We start from the raw sequence: 26,937 nt of genomic DNA on the forward strand, positions 1-26,937 counted from the left end.
TACAGTGTAGCAGATAGAAGTGTGTGGACTGAGTGTTTTCCAAAGTTTCGCTCTTAAAATGTTTTGTTTCACAAGCAATGACTCATGCAATAAAGAAATGTTATTGAGCTTCAAACACCTCTGAGCTCTTTCCACAGTAAAACACGTGCACATACATTTTAATCACTGTGGCTGAGTTAATATATATAATGTATATAGTATAAAGCTCGTATTTTCTAATGCTTTTAGACGCATAAAGGTAGTCATGAATGTTATGATATTTATATGACTTTAAATTTAGCAGGACACACTTTAAGTAGGGTAACATTAAAATATGATATTTACACATTTAAGGGACAGGTCTTCGTTTATTTAAAGCTTACACTACTACTGTTGACCAGATGCTGTATTTGGATCATTTAGTTTATTTTCAGTTGATGTTGCACCAGTTCCGTCTATCATTCCTCCTGCTTTGTACGTTTTGGCTGTTTGCGATCACTCTGTGTAACTCCTCAGGGATGTATTAGAAGTAACTCACTTATCTCAGCAGTTTACCCAAATGTTTAACTTCAGAATGCTAGCGGCGAAGCCCGAAGCTACCCTTCTTTGTACTCTCTGTATTGCATTAAAACATTGCTTAGGGAGAGATATGGCAATAACCATGGATAACATTCAAAGCACCTCTCCATGTCTCGCTCTCTTTTATGTTATAAATATATTCTCTCTTTTATGTTTTATATATATATATATATATATATATATATATATATATATATATATATATATATATATATATATATATATATATACATATTCCAGCTTGTGTGCGTGCATAATTTGTATATAATAATTTATTATATTATAAAATAGTATAGGTATAGTTATATAGAAACCCAATTCCAAAAAAGATTTTTTCAGAATACAACATTTGTGGTGTCCCACCTTTTTAATCGGGTTTGTATAATGATTAGATGAATAGCTAAGCTAGATAGATCTTTAGTGCATATGTTTGAAACAAAGAAAAAAAAACACACTCGCCAACCTTTGTGTGTTGGAGAAAAAGACAGAAGAGAAAAAGGAGTTCAGTAGATATTGCTGAACCAGCTACTGACTTGGCAATACAAATGTACCATCTTTTGTCCTGCCAATAACTCATGCTGAACGTGAAAATAAGAGAAAGAGAAATGGATGTATTATAATATATTGATCTGCATAGCTGATTAATAGTACATCATGGGTTTTTCATTAGTCAAGGCTTGATGTGAATTAATGTGAATTATGTTACATGTCCTTCATGCATTGATTTGGTATTAATCTATTAGCCTTAGAATACAGATCATGCAATACAAACTGTGTGTATGTGCATTGGGGGCTCAGAGAGGGCTTTGCTTAATGTAAAAACAATATTTAACATTTTTAAATAAATGTTTAAAATATGGCATTTTAAATAGAAAAATAATTACAAATTTTATTTAAATAATTCATAATTAGGCAAACATCATCTAAATAAAATAAATACAATTTCTCTTCACTATTCAGTGAATGGGCTAATGAACACCAGCCATTTTTTCCATATTTGAATGTGTCTGAGGTGTAATGCAGCGCTGCACTTGTCTCCGGTGTGCAACCCGGAAAAGGCTCTGGAATAGCCTGGAATAGTCTGGAATAGGCTCTTGTTTCAGACGTGGAATTGTCAAATTGTTCTTTCCCATGACAAGAGTACAGGGAGAGGGCCTAGCTTCTAGAGTCGCGGTTCGCTATACATTTGTCATTTTAAAATGTAAATGTATGTCAAGACTTACCGCCTGTGAAACTTTCAGGTAGATGTTTCAGCAAGAATTTATATATTAAAAAAAATATGTTACCTTAAATCTCAGTGCTTGTGTACAGTATGTCTTCAGTGTCTCACAAGGAGACTTAATTTACCACTTTCCATAAAGAAGACTCCAGACTTGCTGTGCTCAGCATGATCTTGAAAAAGCCTGACCTGCATATCTGATCATGTTGAGTTAGCTATCTAAAGTACAGTAAACCACGTTGTAGTGGTTTGTCCACGACTGTACCAGCCTTGACCAGCAGTGGGCTTGAATTTAAAGCACTGGAATTGTGTTTGAGTTGGCATTGGAAAGACCAGAACTTATCCAATTTTAACAGATTCTGTTACGCCAGATTCTGTTTTTGTTTTTTTGCCCAGATTTTTTTCCACAGTGTAGGGCTATTCACAAAATGTTGGCACAAAAAATACATGCATAATATTTAAAAAAAATGAAAAAAGGGATCTCTGAAGTCTCACACTGAAAAGATTAGTCTTTTTTTTTTTTTCATTTTACAAATGCCAAGAAAATTGATAGTAGTCTTATTGTGAAATAACTGTTTTCCGAGTATTTAAAATGTTTATGCTTCAAAATTATGCACCAAGCAAAAACTACATATTTTGCATATCAAAACACATCGAAGTGAATATTTAAGCAAACTCACAAAAGCAGAATCAATTATCTCCAAGCAACACACAGTAGTAATCAATAAATCAGTATTTCTGACTAAATCAGTTGACTGAATGATTTTTAGTAATGGCTCCGTCTCACTCACAGACAGTCACTTGTTTTGTTCCTAAATAAATCATTTGAGTGAATGAATTAATACCTCACTCAAAATAACTTTTTTCTTTCCTGAATGAATCAGTGGTTTAGAATGACTATTTTAAATTAATTATTTAAAGACTCACTTACGATGATTTTCACTTGTCGTTATCTACTGGTGTAACATTGTAGCCTGCAGAAAGAGTCCCTGAAAGTCTAAACAGAGTACCCCAGACCCGAGGACCCTGAACCCGACCGAGATCCATACGGGTTCGGGCCTGTATTTTAAATGGTCAGCCGGGTCAGGGTCCGGGTTGGGTCCCAATATTTTTACTTCGGGTCCTGGGTAGATTTAACATTGTGTGTAATACCCGAGTCGATCAGACTCAGAGAACACCCGACCGTTATCAGTGTCCATTAGCCCTGTGTGTGTGCTGTTTTGTAACTTTCAACTTGTAAAATTAGGATGAGAAAAGTGTGAGTCTGTAATGTGAAATAAGGTGGGGAAGAAAAACAAAAAACTTTTGACAATTGGCTTCTTTTTTTTTTTTTTTTTTAGAAGGCAGGACTTATTCCACCATACCACGCTATGCAGTTTCTTAAATTTGTATAATAATATTATGAATGAACCGTCTTGTTGTTACTGTGTATCTAAACTTTTTGCTCAGACTCGGCTCAGAGAGCACAGAGATTATAGCAAAAAAGTAAAGCTAACATCAGCAGTCATGGCACTAGACAAGCAATGGTTATTATAATCCATTGGCAAACAATGGATAATAAATTATTATGCAAGTTGACTCAAGATACAAAAAAGCAAAACTGCAAAGTCGCATTTGTCATCCATCACCGTGAGAGCAAGTGGACTTTTGAAGCTGGAATAATAAGTGAATTAAGGATTTCATTTGATTTCAAGAGAGGAATAACACAGATGGGACTTTCTTGGCGAAGAGGATTGTGTGCATCACAGTCAGGTACAAGGGAGAAGGCTTCTTACATTAGGTAAGACAAAAAGCAACTTGTTTATCGACTTGGTAATAGAAATTTTCAGGTCCAACTTTCAAAATAATAGACGGGTCCGGTTGGTTCAGTGTAGCATGTTTACATGTCTCTTCGGGTTCTTGTTTGGACTCGTGTAGAGTAGACCTCTACCTGAAAGATCCCCACCAATAATGCAAAGAACAAACTCAGACAAGTGATGCGATTCAAACTGTCCAGTATATAAGCACTCTTTGTAACAATGTTCAGCCGATCAGACTGGAGGTTTGGAATTGTTGTACAAAATTCAATTATTTAGACTTTGTTTTCTCATGCACTGCTGTACAAATAACACTGAACATTTTATTACTATTAAGATCTATTTAATTTGTATAAAAATATAAAAATAAACTCACTGTCTGCAACAATTACCATGTCATCATTAAGCATTCTCATCATCTGGAGAATTTATTAATAGCCAGCTGCAGATCGTGGATTACACGCGGCTGTGATGTGGTGTGTGGGTAAGCTGGGGAGCTGTGATGTTTTATTACAGCTGCAATCTTTGTGGATCGCTGAGTTCATGAGAGATATTAAGCATTTGCTTGAAGGTCACACACAGTGGGGCGTTAATGACTGACACTTAGTTTAAAAGCTGCTAGTCCTTCTGACTCATGATGATAATGAGAGAATGTGTGTATCTAAATACACATTCAAAAGTGATGCGTTTGTTTAGCTAAATTAGACATAAATTGCACTGTTTTGGCCTTTTTTCTTTTATTCTCTAGACTCATAGCATTAGTGATAGTTTTTCTCCAGCGGAGAGAGGTCTGTGTGTGCTCTTTGTCTCGTGTTATGCAGCTGTGGTCATCTTCTGATGAGCTATGAGGAGTTAATGGTTCAAGAATTAAACTGCATTAAACTTGCTTCTTTTATGCAACATAGATATTAATTGTTTCAACTTAGTTCATGCTTAATGATCTTTTAAGTCACAAAGTCTTCAGTCACATAAACATGCAGATACACATTTGTCTTAATCTCCACAATCCAATCTAATCATAATAAATAAAATAAATTAGCATTATACATATAGTATCATATTTATGTATAGTGTTAGTGTCATATGCAGGTTCTTACCAGGGGAAAATAAACCATTCATACATTTTGAACAAGTATTGTCTCATGCTTACCAAGGCTGCAGTGATTTACTCAGAAATACATGAATGGTAGTAGACTATATATTTATGAAGACAAAAACTAAATCATATTGGGTACTCCTGCTCTACCTTATTTGTTTGTTTGCAATTGTAGTACACTACAGTATATAAGCATATTAGAGAGATTCAGACATACCCGGGATAACTATAGAAAGTTTCATTGTCTTTTATTTTTAGAAAAGTGTTTGAAATAACTTTTCAAGGCTAAGCCACAAGAGCACTCGTGTATACACTGCAGAGCAAGGACACGGTGGTCAAGTATGAAATGTGGCATCATTACAACTTTGGATGTTGGAGGATATTTTTATGAGGACACAGAGCCGAGAGGGATGCTGGTCCTAATGAAGACAGATGGAGGTGTGTACTTTTTAATAAGCTGGGATGAGTTCTGATGACAGTTCAATCAGGACAGCTATTAGCTGCTGCCCTTGTGACTGCCTGAATCAAATAAGAACCTTTCATTACAAGACACATGCACATTCTTTCGAGATACTCGTTCACAATAGGCCTGATATAGGATGGGTGTCAACACGCAGACACACACAGTGGGGTAATTTAAGGGAACAAAGCCGCCTCCAGAAGCTCACCGCTGAGAGAGCAGGTGGGTCGACAGGGATGGTAATAACTGTAGTCATGAACCATCAGCTTCTATCATGCAGACTTCATAATACTGTCCTGCTGCTGCAAGTACACACACACCGACATTATTAAAACATCTCATAAACACATGTGTCCCAGACACAGCCTGACTTTGTAAAGGACCCATCACCCACACAGACACACTCTCAACTCTACACTTTACTGAGGTCACACTGCTCCTGTAGATTAACACACACAAACACACTATCATACAGAGGCAATAATACTTGGGGCTTTTATCTCCCTCGGAAACAGCTGAGTCAGTCTGGCTAGTGAGCCATTGAAAAGTGTCATTAGTAATGCACACACACACACAAAGTGATAACAGGTGTGCGTGTGATTGTTATTGTTCAGAGTGGTGACATGTTGAAAGGTTGAATATGTGCGAGTGTATTCACCCACACGAGCCGCAAAGGCCAAACGATATCAATTACAGACACGGTGTGTGTAGCAGGTTTTGTAAAGGGCAGAATTAATACAACCAGAACAGCTGCCGTATAACCTCACCAACTATCAGTCTACCATCAGTCTACCATCTGTCTGGGTGTTTTTAATATGGCCATTGTGCCGTGGTGGAAATAACAGTCCTATTTATTTAGCAATTGACCAAAATCATTTTACACAATAAAAATGAAAATGGTTGTGATTATTTTATTATTTGTTCATAATTTTAAATGTAATAATTTACATTACTAATGGATTTCCACACTAAAGACTGAAAAATCTGTAGAAGACAGCTGAAAGGTAGAAAATATAAATGCGGAAAGCATAGTAAAATGATTCCAAAAAACTCTTCTGTTAGTACAGTATCTATAGACTGCTTTAAAGTTTGGGATCAGTAAGAAATTAATACTTTTATTAAGCAAGTACTCATTCAATTGTTTAAAAGTGCCAGTAAATGCACTCTAATGTTACTAAAGTTTTTAGTTTAAAAATGAATATGAATCATTGTTGTTAAGAAATGTCTCTTGAACACAAATCAGCATATTAAAAATGATTTCTGAAGGATCATGTGACACTGAAGACTGGAGTAATGATGCTGAAAATCACATTTTAAAATATATTAAAATGTTTATTTTAAATTGTAATAATATTTCACAATTTTTGATCAAAGAAATGCAGCCTAGGTGAGGATAAGAAACTTTTTTTTTTTCAGAAACATTGAGTCTACCACCCCCAAACTTTTGAGTGTATCTTTCCATTCATCCATCTAAAAAAATAATAATAATACACACACCCTCTCCTAGATTATGTTTTAAAATTATATTTATTGTTTCTGTACTTGTTTTCCATTTGTGTGGTAAATGTTCTGTTGATCTATTAAAGTAACATTTTGGGAGAATCCCTGTGTTAAGCTGGCAGAGAAGGACTGTAATTCAGAGACACTTCAAAGTGCTGCACACACCCTTCAGCACTAAAGACTCTTTTAAACGTTCTTATCTGACAGGTACACAACCTCATTTCTCTTTCATTCTCTCCTTCTAATCTCTTTCTGACGTTCCCTGGTATTTCTCTGACTGACATCCCCTCAAAATTATATTGATACATGGAATGTTTTTGAAGAAAAGAATAAGCACTTCAGTTGTGTGTGTGTGTATTTGTGCTGACAGCTCCAGAACAGAGGCCTACTTTTTGACTAAAGGCTGTGTGTATTTGTGGACTGTCAGTGTTACAGTTTTGACAGATACAGGGCTTCAGATTGATACAGTGAATAAGTGTCTTGTTGACTCAGAGGCTTTAGGGATTGGAGGATTAAACAGGAGTGACACTCTTTTGAGATATCTCAACATGCCGCACTTCAGATGAAGATCTGCGTGTGTGTATTGCTCCACTGACCCGTGGTAAAACCCACTCCCTAAGCACCTTTCACAGTCTCACTTTATTACTGTACAAAACACCATTCTCACGCCACTACAAAGACATAATGACGGGTTTTGACATCAGCAGCAGAATTACCGAAACTTTTCATGGTTCACATGGGACAAAAGACTTTCAAATGTTGCTCTATCAGCCACACACAAACTAAGTTACTGGCCTTCAGTCAAATCCTCTAATTATCAGAGCTCATGAGGCGATCACATATGTGCTCGTGTGTCTGTGTGTGTGTTTGTTCGTGAGGGCTAAAGAAGGACAAATTGGGAAGTACTTGTCTTATTCCGTCAGGTGATGAAAGACAGCATTGACACTCCCTGAGGAAGAGGGGATGGAGAAATGGAAGGATTAGTAAGAAATGAAAGAGTGTGAGAGCAGTACACACTTGAATGTGTGTGTGTGATGGCTGCAGGCCTCTGCTCAACATCAAAGCTCAGTAATGTGCGTATGTAATTACTATGTGTTTAGTAAACAGGGACCGCGGCTTTCCTTTGTAGCTGAAGTGTGTGCAGATGTGTGTCAGTGTGTGATGCCCACAAAAGTTACCAAACGTTACATGACAACATTTTTTATACATATCCATTTCTGCAACCTTTTCTGAACCCAACACAAAGATTTAATGAGAAAAACACATCAGGAACGGACACCCACAAAGTATAAATACTTTTTTTGTTTTTTTCAATTGAGCAATATCACGCAAGCAATATTGTTTGATTATCTGCGTACTGGTATTCACAGCCATAATGATTTTACTATTGTATAAAAGCAATATCACACCTGCAGTCGTGATGCCTGCACAATCCCAAGTGTTATATTGCTTTTATACAATAGCTCCAACAAGTTCATATTGAGTAACTTGCATTATTTTAGACACATTCATATCGCCAGTTAGTCAGGCATGACACACTTTCAAGCCAGAAATAACATGGATGTTTTTAGTTCAATTGCAATGATATATATCTTTTCTACATTTTGTTAATCACATTACATTCAAAAAGCAAATATAATGCTATTTAAAGCCAAAGTTAAATTTACTAAACTATAGGCTAAAAAATGAAAGAATAACTGGATGAGCTCACTACAAAAATACACTAGTTCTATGTTAGAAATTTTGCATATGGCACATTTATTGTCCAACAACAAATATTTTAACAAATTGTATATTTTAGTCAGAATGATTGTGATCTTATTGTGTTGCGCTGCGTCTGTTTGGCACGCATGCACATGGTGGCACTCATTCACTGAAGGCTGTTAAGTTTAGAGGAGAATCGCGCAGAAGGAACTGGAAACTAGAAATATATCCGTAACTTTCTGACATTCACAGATGTAGAAACTACCTGTTTAAAGTTATGCACTAAGGAAAACAGCACATCTCAAGGCATTAAACAGTCTGTCAGAGCACGTGTTAACTGTATCTCATGAGTTATTTTAAAGACCTTTATACACAAGTATGTCTAATGTTATGAACAAATTAGATTAGGCAGTTTCCCCGCAGCAGTCTTCTACTATTTCTCTTTCTCAGATGCGCTCATTATATACCGATATACCACCCAGCCCTAAAGATTATTAAGAATATTCAGTTCTATCACTTATTTTTATACACGGTTTCACAGGTAAATGTTTTTTTTTTTTTTTTTTAATGTTTTAAGTTACCTTTACATTATTTTCTGACGACATGCTCACTTATCTCTATATAATAAATTAAAGATATTATATTTATAACCTATTATAGGTCACTGTTTCAGCCATGTTTCAAAGCAATGTTACAACTCATGTAGCATCTACAATTCAGAGACAAATAACAAACAGGGCAGTGAAAAAAACAACAAAAAACACTGGTATCGAGATGCGTTTTTAAGTTGACAGCATCCTAAAAACAGTGCTCATGCAAAAGACACTACATATGATGAAAAACAAAACAAATGAAACAGCCAAAGGCACAGCTGCACAAAAACATCAATGCAGTAGAATGTGGGGTTTAAGTGAATAAAGAAAAAGTGCTCTGTATGTTGCAGTGAGAACAGGAGAACGACTTCACTTTCACCATTCATTTGCTATAATTTACAGATTTAAATTTTGTTTTTTACACTATTATTGAATTAAAAAAAATGTCTATGTATATAAGATAAAGATTAAAATAAACAAGTACAAAACAATGCTTTGGGGTCTATCAAATGTAAATGTTTTTAAAATGGCCTAGTAGGCATTTTTTATATTGATTACTTTTGTGTTGTCTTGTATCTCAAGTTTAACACACCTGTCAAAGTAATATGTAGAATATGCACAAGAAAGGGGTTTCTTCTTTAGAAGTGCCATGGGTTGGATACTAGTTATTGGCTGTTATTTATTTGACAGGTTTACAGTGGAACTCCTCCTAAAGTCATTACAGTGCCATGGGCAGGTGTTTTGTACGGTTGGCTACTGTCCCCACCCACTGATGCATTACTCAGCGCTGGTATACTATTGACTTTGTTAGCTGCAAGTTGTGTGAACAAATGATCTTTAAATAAAAGAGGGAAACAAAAAAGATATATTGAGGTTTTGCTCTAATCCCTCTGAATATATAACAAATAAGAGATTCTAAAAATATCTGTTTAACCAGAATAATTGAATGCGATTACATTTTTTCCCTACACACACACTTTAAAAAGTTAGCCTTTAGGTGAGATTGTTCAAAATTACAAAGGTAAAAAAAAAACAAGCAGCATGTGTTTATAATCTTGTACTAACACTTTTACAAATGACTGAGAAACTGCACTGTATGGATTTTTTATCAATTGGTTCTAAAGTTTTGAAATGGCAAAACAATCCTTCTGTTCACTTTACTTGTGCAGCTAAATGCCTTTGATACAAAAATGGAAAGAACATGTCTAAATAGGTTTTGCATTTGCAATTACAGTCTGATATATTCAGTCTCAAGAAGCCCAGTTCTGAGAATCAGTCTTCAGTACCTATACAATTCTATAATTTATTTGCGACATTTGTATGACATAAACGGTCATTGTGAAAAGGGCAACTTGACTGACAATAAATCTCCAGTTAAATGATCTTAAAGTCAACATGAAATCAAAACTGCCGTAAGTAGATCTGCATTCATTCATAGATACAGATGTACCAACAATGAATTTTAAAAATCTAGTTGGAGCTGTGTTCTAGCAGTTATGTACATAAACACACCATTGTAAATATTAGATATCAAAATCTATCATAAAATAGATGGAAATTGTTTCAAACAAGAAAAAATACAAAAGCTGATGTATGAACGTTTACTATATAAAACACCTGATACACCTGTCTACATACAACAATTATACAAAACATGCTCTATGTACATAACAATGATTTCTTAAAAATATCAACAATAAATAAGGTCTATGGATTGGAAGAAACAAAACAAAAAATAGCAAGTGTTCTCACGTGCAGTTTTTCAATAGAATAATAAGTCATTTAAAAAAGCAAATACACATTGTATTCTTGTCACTTTACATCAAGTACATAATAACACCTAGTACTGGTCTGTACTGGTTTCTTTTACAACAATTATGCCTTGAAATTTGAATTGGGATTTTTATTTATTTATTTGTTGTTTTTTTGTGTGACTGAAATGACAGCAAGCTTGAATTATGCAATTTACAAACATATAGTCTATGTATGACCAAAAAGTGTTTATAGTGTTGCCCCACACAAGCAATGAATAATATAACAGACAACATTCAAAATGTGTGAACAAAGCCTTTAGACCAATACAGAAACATTTGAATTACCCTAAAGTATCAAGAAAAATATTTGGATGCAGTGCTGATGAGACGTTTTTTTAGACGTTTACTGCACATGTGACATTACAGGCAATGGTTCATGAGCACCAATGAATCTGAACCGTTTCAGAAGAGTAAAGCAGGACACCACATTATCCTCCATACGGACAACCAGTTTCCAAATGTGAGAGATTGAATTTGAAAGGTAACAATCAAATTCCTAACTCTAAAACCCACACATACATAACATAACCCTGACTCATATACTAAGCAGTGAATGCTTTTATAAACCAAATCATCATTCAACTACTGAAAGAAAGGGTCAGTATTTTTGCATCCTGATGTGAGCTGGCATGGGCAGTTGCAGAAAAATACATTGTTCAGCAGTGTGGGTGGGGGACTTTTGTACGTGTGTGACTAAACGTGTGCTGAAACTGCCTAACCTGATTCTGTCATTGCAGGCTGCAGGCTATAAAGCAAAATCCAGCCTCAGACGAGCCCCGTCTCACACACGGACCAAAGTAAGTGCTATGAAGTCTGGAGAATGTCACAGAAGGCCAAAAGTTTGATTAAAGTTTAAAGAAAGAAGCCAAAAGCAAGGAGTGGGATCAGATCCGGCCCAAATCTCAAATTGAAAATCCAAGTCCAAATGTTTCGTTTCAAAACCAACCATTTCAGAGATACACAATATTCTCCTCCGCATCAGTATCTCTGTTCTCTGTCTCTATGTTAACAAAGGGCTGGTTGACGAGCAGGACGTCGGCTTGATGAAGCTCTGCCCCTGTTACTCCGGCTGACCAAGAGTCTTGGACATGACTGAGATGACCCACGTCTGTGAAGGCAAGACCGGATGTTATGATTCATTGCTTCATCAATAGTCATCAAATTACATTACTCATCATTTCCTTAATGTTGATCCATCATTTTCTGTTGGTGAAACACAGAACGTTTTGTGTACAACTGTGGATTTTGGATGATAATGGTATTTTACAATGTAAAGCTCCACAAAGTCTCAAAAGCGATCTTGTGTGCAACATTCCAAGTCTTCTCCTAGCTTTGTGAAATTTAAGTCATTATTTACTGAAAAGGACAACATTTGAGAGCATCTGTTTCCATTATATATAAAGCTCCTTTTGTGTTTGATCAGAGGAAATAAAATGGGTCAACATTTTTTATTTGAGCAAACTATTATGTTCAGTTTCATGTGACTACATTCATGTAAAAATCTACTCCACACAACAGGTCCAGCTGAAATGTTTTCACATGTCATTTCCATTCATGTGATGTTGTGAACGACACTGATGAATTCCTCTCATTTAATTACCTGCTTTTCAACAATGAGCCAGTTTCATTATCTCCATTCTGAATGTTTGTGTATGTGAGGTAATGTTGTTCGCAGAGTGAAGGTCAAACAGTGACCCTTGACCTCTGACTAAACCATTAAACAAAGCAGTGCTTGTTAATTTAACCAGCACTTCAATAAAGGCCTTCATAGAAGGACAGGTAACTTTCATATTTATGCACTTAGATTAAAATATTTTCAGTTTGAAGCTACAGCAAACTGTAAGGAGATCTTTCAGTTTGTTGAGTGAATCATGACCCACTGTGGACACAAAAATGTATTTAATTTAGTGCTGTCAAAATTGACTAAAATATATTAATATGTTTTTCTTCAGTTTAACGTGTTTGGCCACTCCACTCACAACTGCTGCTTAGGTCTCTTTTTTTCTGGACAAGTATTGTGTTTATAATTTATTTAAATTATATTTTTTATTATTAATTTAAATTTATTTAAATATTTCATTTATTTGAAATACACATTTTTATAAACATTCTTAATGTCTTTGCTGTCAATTTTTGAGTGCTAGGGTTAGGCTTGGTAAATAATAAGATGTGCTATTTACTGTAATATCCACCTGTAAAAACCTGCATTTCATTTCAGTGTTCAACAAGTACCATCAGAAATTACAGAGATAAAGTGTATGTGTGTGTGTGTGTTTATACGTATGTGTGAGGGAAACAATTCATAATGTGAGACAGCTCATGTGTAAAAAAACAGATGAATAAGTCTCTGTCCCTCTCCTCCCCTCCCTGGTAAGATGACAGGCCACTCTGTAATGAGTTTGGTAAAGATTTTTAAGATCAATGTTCCAATCAGTCTCTCGTAGCTGGAGGCCTTTGATTCACACGCCACTGTCACCTCGACAGTCAATAGACAGAGGTGTAATCGATCGCCGAGACAGATGTGTATCTGTGTGTGATAGAGTCAGGATGAATCTTTGTTATTAAACACAGATTAACAACACAAATAGAGCAAATCGACCTTCACTGCTGCAACACAAGATTTAGTAACATTCTGCAAGTTGATGCGATGAAATCGAATGTTTCTTTTGCTTCTATGGCATAGTTAGGGGCTGAAGATATATACAGTATTGTTCAAAATAATAGCAGTACAATGTGACTAACCAGAATAATCAAGGTTTTTCGTATATTTTTTTATTGCTATGTGGCAAACAAGTTACCAGTAGGTTCAGTAGATTCTCAGAAAACAAATGAGACCCAGCATTCATGATATGCACGCTCTTAAGGCTGTGCAATTGGGCAATTAGTTGAATTAGTTGAAAGGGGTGTGTTCAAAAAAATAGCAGTGTGGCATTCAATCACTGAGGTCATCAATTTTGTGAAGAAACAGGTGTGAATCAGGTGGCCCCTATTTAAGGATGAAGCCAACACTTGTTGAACATGCATTTGAAAGCTGAGGAAAATGGGTCGTTCAAGACATTGTTCAGAAGAACAGCGTACTTTGATTAAAAAGTTGATTAGAGAGGGGAAAACCTATAAAGAGGTGCAAAAAATGATAGGCTGTTCAGCTAAAATGATCTCCAATGCCTTAAAATGGAGAGCAAAACCAGAGAGACGTGGACGAAAACAGAAGACAACCATCAAAATGGATAGAAGAATAACCAGAATGGCAAAGGCTCAGCCAATGATCACCTCCAGGATGATCAAAGACAGTCTGGAGTTACCTGTAAGTACTGTGACAGTTAGAAGACGTCTGTGTGAAGCTAATCTATTTTCAAGAATCCCCCGCAAAGTCCCTCTGTTAAAAAAAAGGCATGTGCAGAAGAGGTTACAATTTGCCAAAGAACACATCAACTGGCCTAAAGAGAAATGGAGGAACATTTTGTGGACTGATGAGAGTAAAATTGTTCTTTTTGGGTCCAAGGGCCACAGGCAGTTTGTGAGACGACCCCCAAAGTCTGAATTCAAGCCACAGTACACAGTGAAGACAGTGAAGCATGGAGGTGCAAGCATCATGATATGGGCATGTTTCTCCTACTATGGTGTTGGGCCTATTTATCGCATACCAGGGATCATGGATCAGTTTGCATATGTTAAAATACTTGAAGAGGTCATGTTGCCCTATGCTGAAGAGGACATGCCCTTGAAATGGTTGTTTCAACAAGACAATGACCCAAAACACACTAGTAAACGGGCAAAGTCTTGGTTCCAAACCAACAAAATTAATGTTATGGAGTGGCCAGCCCAATCTCCAGACCTTAATCCAATTGAGAACTTGTGGGGTGATATCAAAAATGCTGTTTCTGAAGCAAAACCAAGAATTGTGAAATAATTGTGGAATGTTGTTAAAGAATCATGGAGTGGAATAACAGCTGAGAGGTGCCACAAGTTGGTTGACTCCATGCCACACAGATGTCAAGCAGTTTTAAAAAACTGTGGTCATACAACTAAATATTAGTTTAGTGATTCACAGGATTGCTAAATCCCAGAAAAAAAAAATGTTTGTACAAAATAGTTTTGAGTTTGTACAGTCAAAGGTAGACACTGCTATTTTTTTGAACACACCCCTTTCAACTAATTGCCCAATTGCACAGCCTTAAGAGCGTGCATATCATGAATGCTGGGTCTTGTTTGTTTTCTGACAATCTACTGAACCTACTGGTAACTTGTTTGCCACGTAGCAATAAAAAATATACTAAAAACCTTGATTATTCTGGTTAGTCACATTGTACTGCTATTATTTTGAACAATACTGTATATTAAGTCCAGCTATGTTTTCTGCTACGTTGTTAACTATAGACAGCTATAAAATAGTAGAAAGGTTCCAATCATTAGAGATTCTCCAATACCTTTTATATCGCGGTATATCTGTGACATGATTTTAAATCAGAAAACTATAGCACATACTCCAAAGTGTGTTGCACTTTGGACACTTTTTGCATGAAGAGCTTTGTTGATTATAATGGGAGCAGTTTGTGCCTGGTGCAGTTAATTTTAGATTGTTTACAGTTACCTATTAATGTCACAACTGGTATTTCAACAGGCTCATTAAATTATTTTTGTCTTGTTTTTAAACTCAAGTGTTATGTATTGTGAGGCTTTATTCACTTCATCAGTTCATATTCTTACCCTTTGGTTTGAGTCATAGTATATTTTGAAAATATAACTGAAAATACATTATGGTTATGCAAAAATATTAAGGAGCACAACTGTTGTTAATAATAATAAATATTTCTTGAGCAGCAAATCAGCATATTAGAATGATTTCTAAAGGATCATGTGATAAAGGTGCTGAAATTTCAGCTGTGCCATCACATGAATAAATTACATTTTAAAATATATGCAAATAGGAAACAGTTATTTTAAATTGTAATGATATTTCACAATATTAAGATTTTTTTTTTTTTTGATCAAACAAATGCATATTATTATTTTTAGAGGAGGGGAATATGCAAAAAAAAATTTTTTAAAAAAATAAAAACCTACTCCCACTGAGACAAACGACTCTTCACTCTGCCCACGTCTACTGTCAACACAGTAATTAGAGATTGCAGTAAAACCATTACCATTGTTTGGGATATCTGTTAGACTTCTCTGAGGGGTCAAGGACAGTGTTCCTCCAGTCCAGCTCTCAAGCCCCGCAGGACCGTCAGATAATCCAGCAGAGCTCTGTCGGTGGTTGGATCGGGCCAGGAGTGAATTGAGACTGTTCTGAGCACTGGGAGAATCTGAGTATCCTATAGATCCTGAGTGAAGGTGAACAGTCTGATGATGATGTTGAAGATGGGTGTGCCTGTTGTTCAGAGAGGGAGACATAAACGCTGCCTCGTTCACAAAAATGGATCCATGCTCATCCTGACCACCCAGGCGATGGTGACCAGCGTCCTGAAAGACAGATATGCGGATCACTCACATATAACTACAATATACACAAATACAACTTATCTATAAACAATGCAATCATGGTACATACAGTTGCACCTCATTCAAATTATATAATCAAAGTAATGCCCAGATGGAAGAAAGGTGTTTCTGTGCAGCTTTGCAGCTTCCGATTATGTATAAATGACACACAACTTTACCCCACTTTTTAAAGTCATGATATCGAACATAAGAAGTATTGAACTTACATAAGATGTTTAATCCTGGGAGTTAGTTTGAAAATAATAACAAATAAAAATCAACAAAGAGAATGTGTTGGGGGGAAAAAACAGCAAAAGTATAGATAATATATGATAATTATTATATGATAATTTTGTTTCCTCAAAAATGTATTTTGTTTGTACTTGATTTGATCAAATTTAGAAACCACTGATTCACCTTATAAAACTGACAGCAGAGCCCTACAGTATGATGCAGTTTTCCCATCAGACATCATATCCACCTCTTCACCTCTCGTCCAGCGCTTCTCCTCGTTCATTAAGCTGGCCAGCCTGAATCCTTGATCCACAAGCTCAAAATCACCATTCTGTGCTAACAGAGCCCTCACAAGCAATACAATGACTAAAACCTGGGCCTGAGGTGGCTTTATTTTATGTGGTTCAATGTGTGATGGAGACTCTTAAAGGTAGACACAGAAATACACTTTCCAAAAGGTTACAGCTTAGATGGTGGATACACACTCTCAAGCCATTTAAAGTCATGATTTCATGAACGCCATTCTGAGGGGGAATTCATGCAGTGGAGAAAGAAATAAGAGCCTTTGGAAAAGGATTTTAGCTGTCAGATTGTTGCTGTGTTCATGTCTAAATGCTAAGTGTTTTTGTATCTAGTGAAGACACTTTTGTGATGGACACTACTGCCCTACATCTCGCCCTTGCACCTGTCCACTTTCTTATCATTCTGATCAAACTACACCAACAAATGAAACACCACTTCCCTGACCTGCAGAATGAAGCACAAAAGAGCTGTTTTTAATTATGTTGCCTTGGTAGGGGCTTTTTAATTATCATTAATCTTTAGCTTGTTTACTAGCACACAGTAAAGAGGCTGAAGCTAAGACTGCCTCACACGGCCTAAGACTGATGGGCCATGAAATGCTCTCATTATCCCAGGTAGTGAATCAGAGGCTTAGCTTTGTGTGAACAACAGACGTTTGACCGCAACGGAATCCTCCCTGTGTACAAGAGGTCGAAGGAAAGAAATGCTTTCTTCCTTAGTGGCCTGCCACACCTGATTTGACTCTGCCTGATAAAACAAGACTGGCTTTGAACCTTAACAACTCCACTGAGTTTGGGTTTCTGTTTGGGAGGACTGGTAACTGAATTTCATCCAATAATCCAAAATACTGTTCACCTCAAAGACAAGAAGAGAGAACGAGAGAAATATGAATGTGAAATAAACAATAAGAGCAAACTGAAGAAATAGGGATGCTTATTACTTCTCATTTAGATTTTTTCATTCAGCAAGGATACATTAAATAAATCAAACATGACACTAAAAAAAATGTTAGAAAAACATTTTTATGTCAAAATGCTTTCTACTCAAAGAATCCTGGAAAATTTTTTACTGTTTCTCTTGGGGACCAAATCAGCATGAATGAATGATTTCTGATTTCTGTTGATGAAAATTTACAATGATCTGTCAATCCAGAGAGAAGAGAGACAAAAGATTGAGAAAGACAGAAAGAAAGTGTACAAAACAGGTGAAATATGTAAGGAACAGAAAAGAAGAAGAACAAAATGAGACAGAAGGGAATTACAAGACAATAAAACCAAATGGGATCAAGAAAAACAGAAAAAATATAGCTTCTCTTTTTTGAATTCCTAACTGACAGTTTTGTTCCTTCTTCAAAGTCAAATGAGAGCGGATTTGGGAGAGCTTTCCTCTGACATCACTATCTGGGTGTTTTGGCAACAGAGTAAAGGAGGGATGAGGAAAGAGCAGAGGAGGAAATAAATATTTCAGCGTTTAGAAGACAGCTGCGTCTTCAGACTCATGCTGTTCACGAAGGCTTTTATGACATACCCACAGCTCACAGCTATAGCTTTTAGGAATATTTCAAACATACACAAACAGATATGGAGAACATGCATATACATGCATATGAGCAAACAGGCAGAAACTACAAAGTCCCAAAAGCAAAACAAAAGCCCCCTTGGTGCCACTAGTGACAGTCCATCACAGGAGTCAAGACAGCCTCAGTTTCCTCACAATTGATTTCGGAAGAAACTGATTAAAACTACTTTTAATCAATCTCTAACTAATGTGTATAACTCGAATAGATTCTTCTTTCATATGTGGTAGTCTAAGCAAGTTCAAATCATTGTATGAGAGTCAAAGGAAGGCTGACAGCTAAGTCTTCTGACGTATAAACTGATCAATCAGAATACCAATGCACAAATTACAACACTTTAATTTTAAAAAGTATGGCTTGAAGGGCAGAAAGAGAACTAGAATTTGTCTCCTTACAGATAAATGAGCAATTTTAACTAATGCGTCCATTGAGGTTGCTTCCAGGAGACAAAGATTGCACTGCATGATTCAATCCATTCATATGAAGTGGTTGGCTGGTGTTTAAAAAATGATCATTGTTAAAGGTATAGTACACAATAAAGAATCTTTGTTTCAAATTTACTTGGAAATGGACAAAATACTAAACTCATCCAAAATCACCCTCTTGTCCTACCTCGAGTCATTACGGCCTACAAAAACGGTTGATATTTTGATATTCATTCAATGGGAAATGTCAAGTTTATGTCATTCCACCTTCATTTTCACAGATAAATACAAGGACACCTTAAACCATTAGATTAATTGACTCATAAGAGAAGTTCCAAAGTACAACTGACGTAAATTATTTTCCTTAGCAAGTAACATAAAAATTGTAAATGATTGGATTGTTGTTTTTTGCTAATGTGCTTAAGTCACCATCACCGTTTCCAGATTCAAAAACTCTATAAGAACCTAAAAGCAAACAACAAACTATTAATTTACACTCATGGTGTATATCACGAGCCTAACCTTTATTTTAGTAGCGAAATATCCAGGTGTTGACCAGGTGTCAAAGTATTTAAAATCTTAAATGTGTGCTATAAATAAACAGTGCTCGTAAATACCCGTTGAGATTCTTAAATTAATTCTCAATTGAAACAAAGTTGAGAATTGGAGCAGCAAACAGTAATTGATATGTCATGATTTAACAAGTGGATTGATTTGATTGTTTCGTGTAAATGACAGGTTGCAGGAGGTGAGGGATTGAATTTTTTTTTTTTTATAATGGTGTATATAATAATAAACCATTTATAATGAACATGGCGATATTCCATTCCATATTCTAGTTTTAATTTCATGGTGACTACATCAACGCAGACCATACATTTCCATCCCATCCCATGATGATCACCTGTGTCTGCTGTCCATCCAGTGGTATCACCATAGCTGGGAGGTTCTGCTGGTAGCCCTGCCTCAAACTGTCCAGCAGCCTCCGCTGGGCATCCAGCTTCTCCTTCTCCTTTTCCACACTTCTCTGGCCTTCTTGCAGCCTCTCCAGGCTTTGCTGGTACTCCTGCAGCTGCTCTTGGAGCTCCTGCTGCTCACTCTGTAGTCTCCGCTCCTCTAGGTGGCACACCACCTCCCTCTGCTCCAGTGATGCCTCCAGGTCTGACTGCTGAAGCTGCCTCACCTGGCTCTCCCGTTCCCACTGCTGACGCTCTCGTACCAGGGCGCCCCGTAGACGGGCCACATCCGCCAGCTCCTCTCGCCGGCGCTCCACCTCCCGCTGACGCTCCTGCTCCTGCAGGGTCTGGTTGCTGCGAGTGATGGGCAGTGGGCGGGAGTGTTGGTGAGGGGAGGGGCTTGCTAACAGGAAGAGGAGGAGCCTCTGGACTTCATAGCAACTGTCTTGGATGGTGACTGCGGCCTATTCACAAAAAGTGAGGGGGTTTAAATGTTTGTGTTTATAGCCAGAACGTGTGTAGTGTCTTGACTTAACAACTACCCTCATCTTCAATTCATCTGACAATTCATCACCAGCAACAATTCTGACAGTTCACTATCATCATAAGGTTTTAATAATTTGATTCTGCATGTATGTACATGCACATATGTACATATGTATACATACATATATAACGCAAGCCCAATGCAAAAAATTGCATATTTTCTTGTGCCGTCTCCAGTGACATTTTAAATGAAGCTGTTTTCAGCTCTAAAAACCTGAGGAAAATTAGCATTTTTTAGACATGGTTCCCTCTGGTATATCTAATTGGTTTTCGATTTTGAGTAAAATAAGGTCTGTGGTTAACATCTCTTGAAGAATTACTTTCATGTTTCGTTATATAACTAATTGAAGTCATAACTCAAATGTTACAAAAAATATACATTTCTAACAAATTACTAAAGACTACATTGCTGTCTTGCATATGTAAAAGACAGTAACTACATAATCTGTGAAAACTGAATAATAATTCAAATCGAGTCTCTTAGCCTAAGATCTGTGGGTTTGCCTCAACTATGCTCAGGTTCAGATTCATGCTCAGAGAAAGCTGACTGTGAAAACAACTATAAACGTATATATCATATATAACATTTGAACAGTAGTGCACATTGTTGTAATAGCTGCAGTCCTTGTAAAGCAATTATCTATCATCTGTTTTTAAAGCACACAACAGCAACAAATTCACATTTGATTTTAATTGTAACGGTGTAAATTATGCTACATAACAAAATGTCTCCGTTTTATTTTACATCATGACTGAACAGATCTATTATGCCTACCTACTCACAAACAAACAGTAGAAATATAGTTTTTTTTTGTTGTTGTTGTTTCTTTTTCTAATAGTGATTCATAAAGAAGAGCAATCTCTTCTAAGAGCCTTTTGCAGGTGTGTCACTTATTTCTATGTTCCAGATCACCTGCATTACAACACCTGCTATTATACATCCAAACCATAGCATATTATATAAGAGAGTTTTATAGTCGGTCAAACATGTTTAGGCGATGAAACTTAAGGCTTGGACAGAGCTATTAACAGTGAGTCATGTTGTGGGTTTGTGTGTGTCTGACACAAGGGCTGTCCACTATAATTACTCTTTCAGTTGGTATGTGGTTGTGTGACATGAGCTCACCTGTAGACTATACAGCAGCTGAGTCAAGCTCTGCACACTCTGACTCACCTGCATTAAGACAACAAACAAACAATGAGTGACAAAGTGAACAACTCCAAAATAAACCTATGAGCCTACTCTGAGCAATGTCACTTCTTCCATAGCTGCGTGCACTATAGCAGTATGTTCTGTTCCATTGCAAACAACTGTGCAATATATTTCATTTACATTTTTTGGCGGACATCTGCTTCCTGTAGCACATTTTACAAAACTGCAAGCGTTGCGTTTACTTCAGCAGGTTGCTAGGGATGATTCAAAAACTTCAGCATCTGTTGACTAAAATACCACTTGGTTCATTATCTACAAAGTCAACAGACAGCACAGGAAACAGACGGCGGTGACCTGAGTTAAAGAAAACAGCCTTTTAGCCAAGTAGGTTTGTAAATTAGCAAGGCAAAGTGTTCACTCAAGGATGCATGAGTAATGTGGGAGGACATATTTAGACATTCGTTGATTGATTACTTCCCAGAAAGTGAGAGGATGAAAAAAAAATGCCTGTTAATGGTTGTTATACCTCTAAATTCACCTTAACTTGAGTTGGACAGTTTCCTATGTTAATTAAACATTGTGTTGGACTGAAAATCAATTAATATTACTACACTTTAGTGCAATTTGGATTCTAGTGTAGAAGTATAAACGGGAAGATAGTTGCAACAAATACACTCTTTTGTGTTGAAATCAACACAAAACAAGTCTGCCCTCTTAAGGCAAGGTTTATGGCCCGTCAATATCAATATTAAGTTCGTAGCACCATCTGGTGGACACACAAATATGTTTTTGTTGGCTGCTTATGTGCAACAGGATCAATTTTGCCTCTTCTATAACTACACGGAGTACAAATATAACATAATATAAATTGTCATCTAAAGCTTAAGTGCCAGAATAAATACATGTAGAAAACAAATAAATATAAATTTATTTAACATCCTGTAAAACAAAAACCCTTTGTTCCATTTCGGTTGATCACTTTGAAGGTGTGTCGAAGTTCCAAAACTAGGGTTTGTCCTTGGGAGCCCAGACACTTCTGACATTGAGAAAAGGCCAAGACAATTGGAGAGAAAATTTGCATAGCTGGTCACACCCCAGACATCAGAGTATAAATATAGCAGCATAGCATTTGCTCGTTATTTCGGTTTTTCTGAGCCAAATGTAGCGTCTCTGTGAGAACCCCCACTCATTCACCTCTCTATCTCCTCGTCTTTGGATCTACGGCACAGGCAGTGGTCAACCAATTATGGAGAGAGCAATTGTGGTGCATCTTTGCCTTTAAAATACCTCTAGCTGGCATGGTTGCCTGAGACTCCCGTCCAGGGCCTGTATGTTTTCTTTATCCCTTGTGGTGAAGGATGCCCTGCATGCCATGGCTATCCTGCAGATCTACTGTACAAGGCCAAGTTGTTGAAATAACTACACAAGGGTTGTCCCAACCCAGAGGTTTTCAATGAACTCCGCTCAGCGACCAACTATGCCCTGCGGGCTACAAAGGTCACAGCACAGGCTCTGGGCAGGGTGATTTTGCCCCCATTTCAATGCCCCCATTTCTAGGGCTGTGACGGTGGCAGATTTTTAAAACTGCGGTGGTAATGGAACAACTACCGCAATTGTGGTGTTGATATAATTAATATTTATTAGGGCCTAATATGTATATGTATAATTTATGTAAATATATATATGCCTCGTCCTATTTATGAGGTACTGACACAAGTTCAATTGTCCTGTGTAGAGACTCAACCTGTTCCACCGCCAAGCAAGCGGGCACATTAACTCCTCATCTGCACGCTCTCTCTTTGAAATAGGAATCTTTGCCACATTTCTTGTCAACATCTTTCATTTATTGCTGTATTTTCCTGCACTCAAACCTGCCAAACTAAAGGAACCACTGTGTATGGCGTCTGAGGTAATTTGAGAATTACCATAGACTTACAGTATAGTCTAAATAAAACAATTTGCAACTATTACTGATTTTACACTTGTATACAAAACTTAGCATTATGCTTGTTATAGAGTGCGTGTTGTCACATGCACTGCCGCCGGTGGCAGTAGACAACCACGGATGGCAGCTGACCACTGTGGTGACACGGTTTCATGGCTGTTACCGCCCTACCCATTTCATAGATTGGTCTCTTCAGCAACACTGTTGAAGAATTTACACAGACGTTATCCACAGTTACAAATACTCCACCCCATAATTAAAATTTTCTCATTAATCACTTCCCCCCATGTTGTTCCAAACCCGTAAAAGCTTTGTTTGACTTCGGAACACAGTTTGAGATATTTTGGATGAAAACCGGGAGGCTTTTGACTCTCCCATAGACTGCCAAGTAAATTACAATGTCAAGGTCCAGAAAAGTATGAAAAGCATCATCAGAATAGCACTAGCACTGTCATCAGTGTTTCATCTGTAGCGTTATGTAGTGATGCAAATACTTTTTGTACACAAAGAAAACAAAAATAACAACTTAATTCAACAATTTCTTTGTCAACAGAATTCAGTCATTATTTTTGTTTTCTTAACTTTACAAACAGTATTGTTGTCACTTCATAACTTTACGGTTGAAACACTCAGGGCAGATAGAATATTCGGACGATGCTTTTGATACTTTTCTGGACCATGACAGTTTAATTTACTTGGTAGTCTATGGGACACTCACAAGCCTTAACGTTTTCATCCAAAAACATCTTAAATAGTGTTCTGAGGACGAATGAAGCTTTTATGGATTTGGAATGACATGGGGGTAAGTGATGAATGACAAAACTTTCATTTTGGGGTGGAGTAACCCATTAAGAAGCAGATGGAGGCTATTATACACATTCTGCCTTCTTCCCTGGGTCACAATCACACATCTAGACTATCTGGCCTTCCCATCTGTGATGCCCAGATGCTGAGACACCTTGTCTCCTCATTTTCTGATCCAACAGGTTTGTCATCAAGCCGGCATGACACATGTTGACGAACTCCTGTTCTCTCATTCATCAATGACTCGTTTGACAAACCTTGCGGACAAGGCACAGTGCACTTCTTCCTAGTGCATTTTGCTCCACTGAACCACAGGAACCCTGCCCTAGGTACAACAAACTCTATTCCTTTGAGTCCATTGGCGAGGTGTCTGGAAGCTTGGTTAAGCCTCCCCAACCTTTCCTGCTGGCTTCTCAGAACCTTTCGTCTCGGCTATGAGATACAGTTCACCAGGCTTCTGCCGAAGTTTAGTGGCATTCTGTTAACCTCAGTGCGAGGCAAGAATGCTGTTGTTACACATAGCTGAGTTTGACAGAGGAACTCACTGTTATAATCCATTATGAAAAGGCATCCCTCAAACGAACTCTCCACATGAAGTGCTCCACACAAATAGTTGCTCGCCTATATGGTCCCATAAGTGTTTTACTTCATCGACTTGTCCGTTGGGATTTAGTGTTTTCCCTAGATAGACGTTCAGTTTGTCAATGAGTTCTGTGCTTGGTATTTCTCCCCTTTTTTGGAGCCCACAACAGAATCTTCCCTGTGTGGTCCTTCCTTCAGTAAGTCCATAGGTCAGTCTTTAAGTTGCCTCCCCTTCAGGTAATATGTGATCTCCGAAGTGTCTTTTTCCCTTCTAGGAAAACAGACACGTTCCCAACATTGCCTACCAGGATTTCAGCCATTACTTACTCTTTTTCTAATAAGCTCAGGCTGAGGTGACCTCCTCCTTAATGTTGGCTCTCTACGATGTTGGGTAGTAAGATCATAAGTCTTGGATGTTGTAAGGTTATGAGGATAGTGCATTTGGTTGTGACATGCCGGTCTTGTCAACATCTATGCCCCAGGCTCTTGTGGCGCAGTTCAGCATCTGAATTGAGACACTGTGATCATCTCCCTTATGCCACAACTCTAAACTGCCTCGGAGTGGGTTGAGACGTTTCTCGACTCCTCAGAACAGAATGAGTGAGCAAATGCTATGCTGGCTTATTTATACATGGATGTCTGAGGTGTAGCCAGCTATGCAGATTTTGCTTCCCAATTTCACTGGCCTTTTCTCAATGACGTCAGAGGTGTCTGGGCGCCCAAGAGCGACCCCTTTGTGTTAGAAATTCAACACAACATCTCAGTTTCCTCCATTAGGGAATGAGGTTTACCATACGTAACCAAGAGGTTTTGTAACAATAAAATGTAAATACCTTTTAAATATTGATCATCTCTTTTCATGAACTGTGCTCATGTCAGCAGCACAAAAAACCTTCTCAGCATGATGTGCTGTGCAGTGCACTGCAAGACGCCATAGACAGCAGAAAACAGATCCAAGAAAATGAAAGCCTAATTCTTTGCTTTTATTTTTAATGAAACGGGACCCTTGAGGCGGTGAAATGGACACCTCTTATGTCAAGCTCATGAATACTTAGTAACATAAAGAATGAGATGTGATAGCTGAAGAAGAATGTGAATAATTCATGCAAGGCGACTGTAAACTCATGCTGAACACAGCCTTTTTGGTAAGGCTGCAATTAAAATCACTAATAATGGAAAATATTGACTATTTCTTACCCATGTTAGTATATTTCTATTAGTAATCATGCTGTGACATTATACTTCCACAATTCATCTTCTAGTGGTAATCCTGTGTGCAAATAATGGCTGTGTTATGAGAACATTTACCTTTAGGTGAATATTGTGATCAGCATCTGAGCTGTGATTAAAGGCCTGTGTTTCCAAACATTCCTCTCCATCCTCTCTCTGGAGGGGGTCCATCAGTGGGCTCTGGTGCTCAAGGGACAGAGGGGAGGAGGGAGAGCAAGGCTCGGGTTGGGTCTGTTCTTCTGGACAAGACAGGATGGCAGCAGTTGAAGCACAGTGAGAGGAGAGAGCTGCTTTCAGGTTCTCCACTGATAAGGAAAGAGAGAGACAAAAGGATTTAATAAAAGTAAAAACTACTGTGCATGCTGTTATGTGTATTGTGGTTCATAACAAAGTAAACTAACAGTAAACGAATAATGATCTATTATTACAATTTAAATTAACCGTTTTCTGGGTTAATATATTTTAAATGTTATTAATTCCTTTTGATGGCCTTTACAGTCACATCTGCCCAGTTTAATGAATCCTTGCTGAATAAAAAAAAAAAACTGCACTGTTTTGAATGGTAATGTAAATATGGATATGCTTCCCTCGTTGGACTCTCACCCTCTATAAGAGCAGCGCTGAGCAGTACTCCAGCCTGAGGGATGTCTTCAGTGCTGGGCCGGACCAGCAGTCTGGGCTCTGGTCCTGTCTCACTTTCTCCTGCCATGATATGATAGATGTGTAGCTTCTCCTCCAGATTTGCACAGATGAGGTGATCGTGGCCACACAAAGATTCTGTGAAAGAAGGAAGTTGGTTGTCATGTAAAAAATATATATATTATTCTTTAGCTCACACAAATAGCTTAAAGGATTAGTTCAGCCAAAAATGAATATAAGGCTGTGATTTACTTACCCCTGAAGCATCCTAGGTGTATATGCCTTAAATTCTTTCAGACAAATCGCGTCTGAGTTCTATTAAT

General features: G+C 37.3%; 1 protein-coding gene across 1 annotated transcript in view; it reads right to left on the bottom strand.

Annotated features, from left to right (window-relative positions):
* Positions 1-10,513: 10,513 nt before the first annotated feature.
* LOC113076008 (rho guanine nucleotide exchange factor 28-like) overlaps positions 10,514-26,937 on the bottom strand; it is a 56,479-nt gene continuing 40,055 nt past the window's right edge. Inside the window, exons 30-35 of the mRNA XM_026248657.1 lie at positions 26,579-26,752; positions 26,054-26,280; positions 21,388-21,435; positions 19,664-20,179; positions 15,885-16,203; positions 10,514-11,848 (exon numbers count right to left, since the gene is read on the bottom strand). Coding sequence (XP_026104442.1) covers positions 11,691-11,848; positions 15,885-16,203; positions 19,664-20,179; positions 21,388-21,435; positions 26,054-26,280; positions 26,579-26,752 — 1,442 coding nt within the window. The 3' untranslated portion in view covers positions 10,514-11,690. The remainder of the gene's footprint in view (positions 11,849-15,884; positions 16,204-19,663; positions 20,180-21,387; positions 21,436-26,053; positions 26,281-26,578; positions 26,753-26,937) is intronic.

The sequence above is a fragment of the Carassius auratus genome, chromosome 5, assembly GCF_003368295.1.
Source record: "Carassius auratus strain Wakin chromosome 5, ASM336829v1, whole genome shotgun sequence".
NCBI lineage: Eukaryota > Metazoa > Chordata > Actinopteri > Cypriniformes > Cyprinidae > Carassius > Carassius auratus.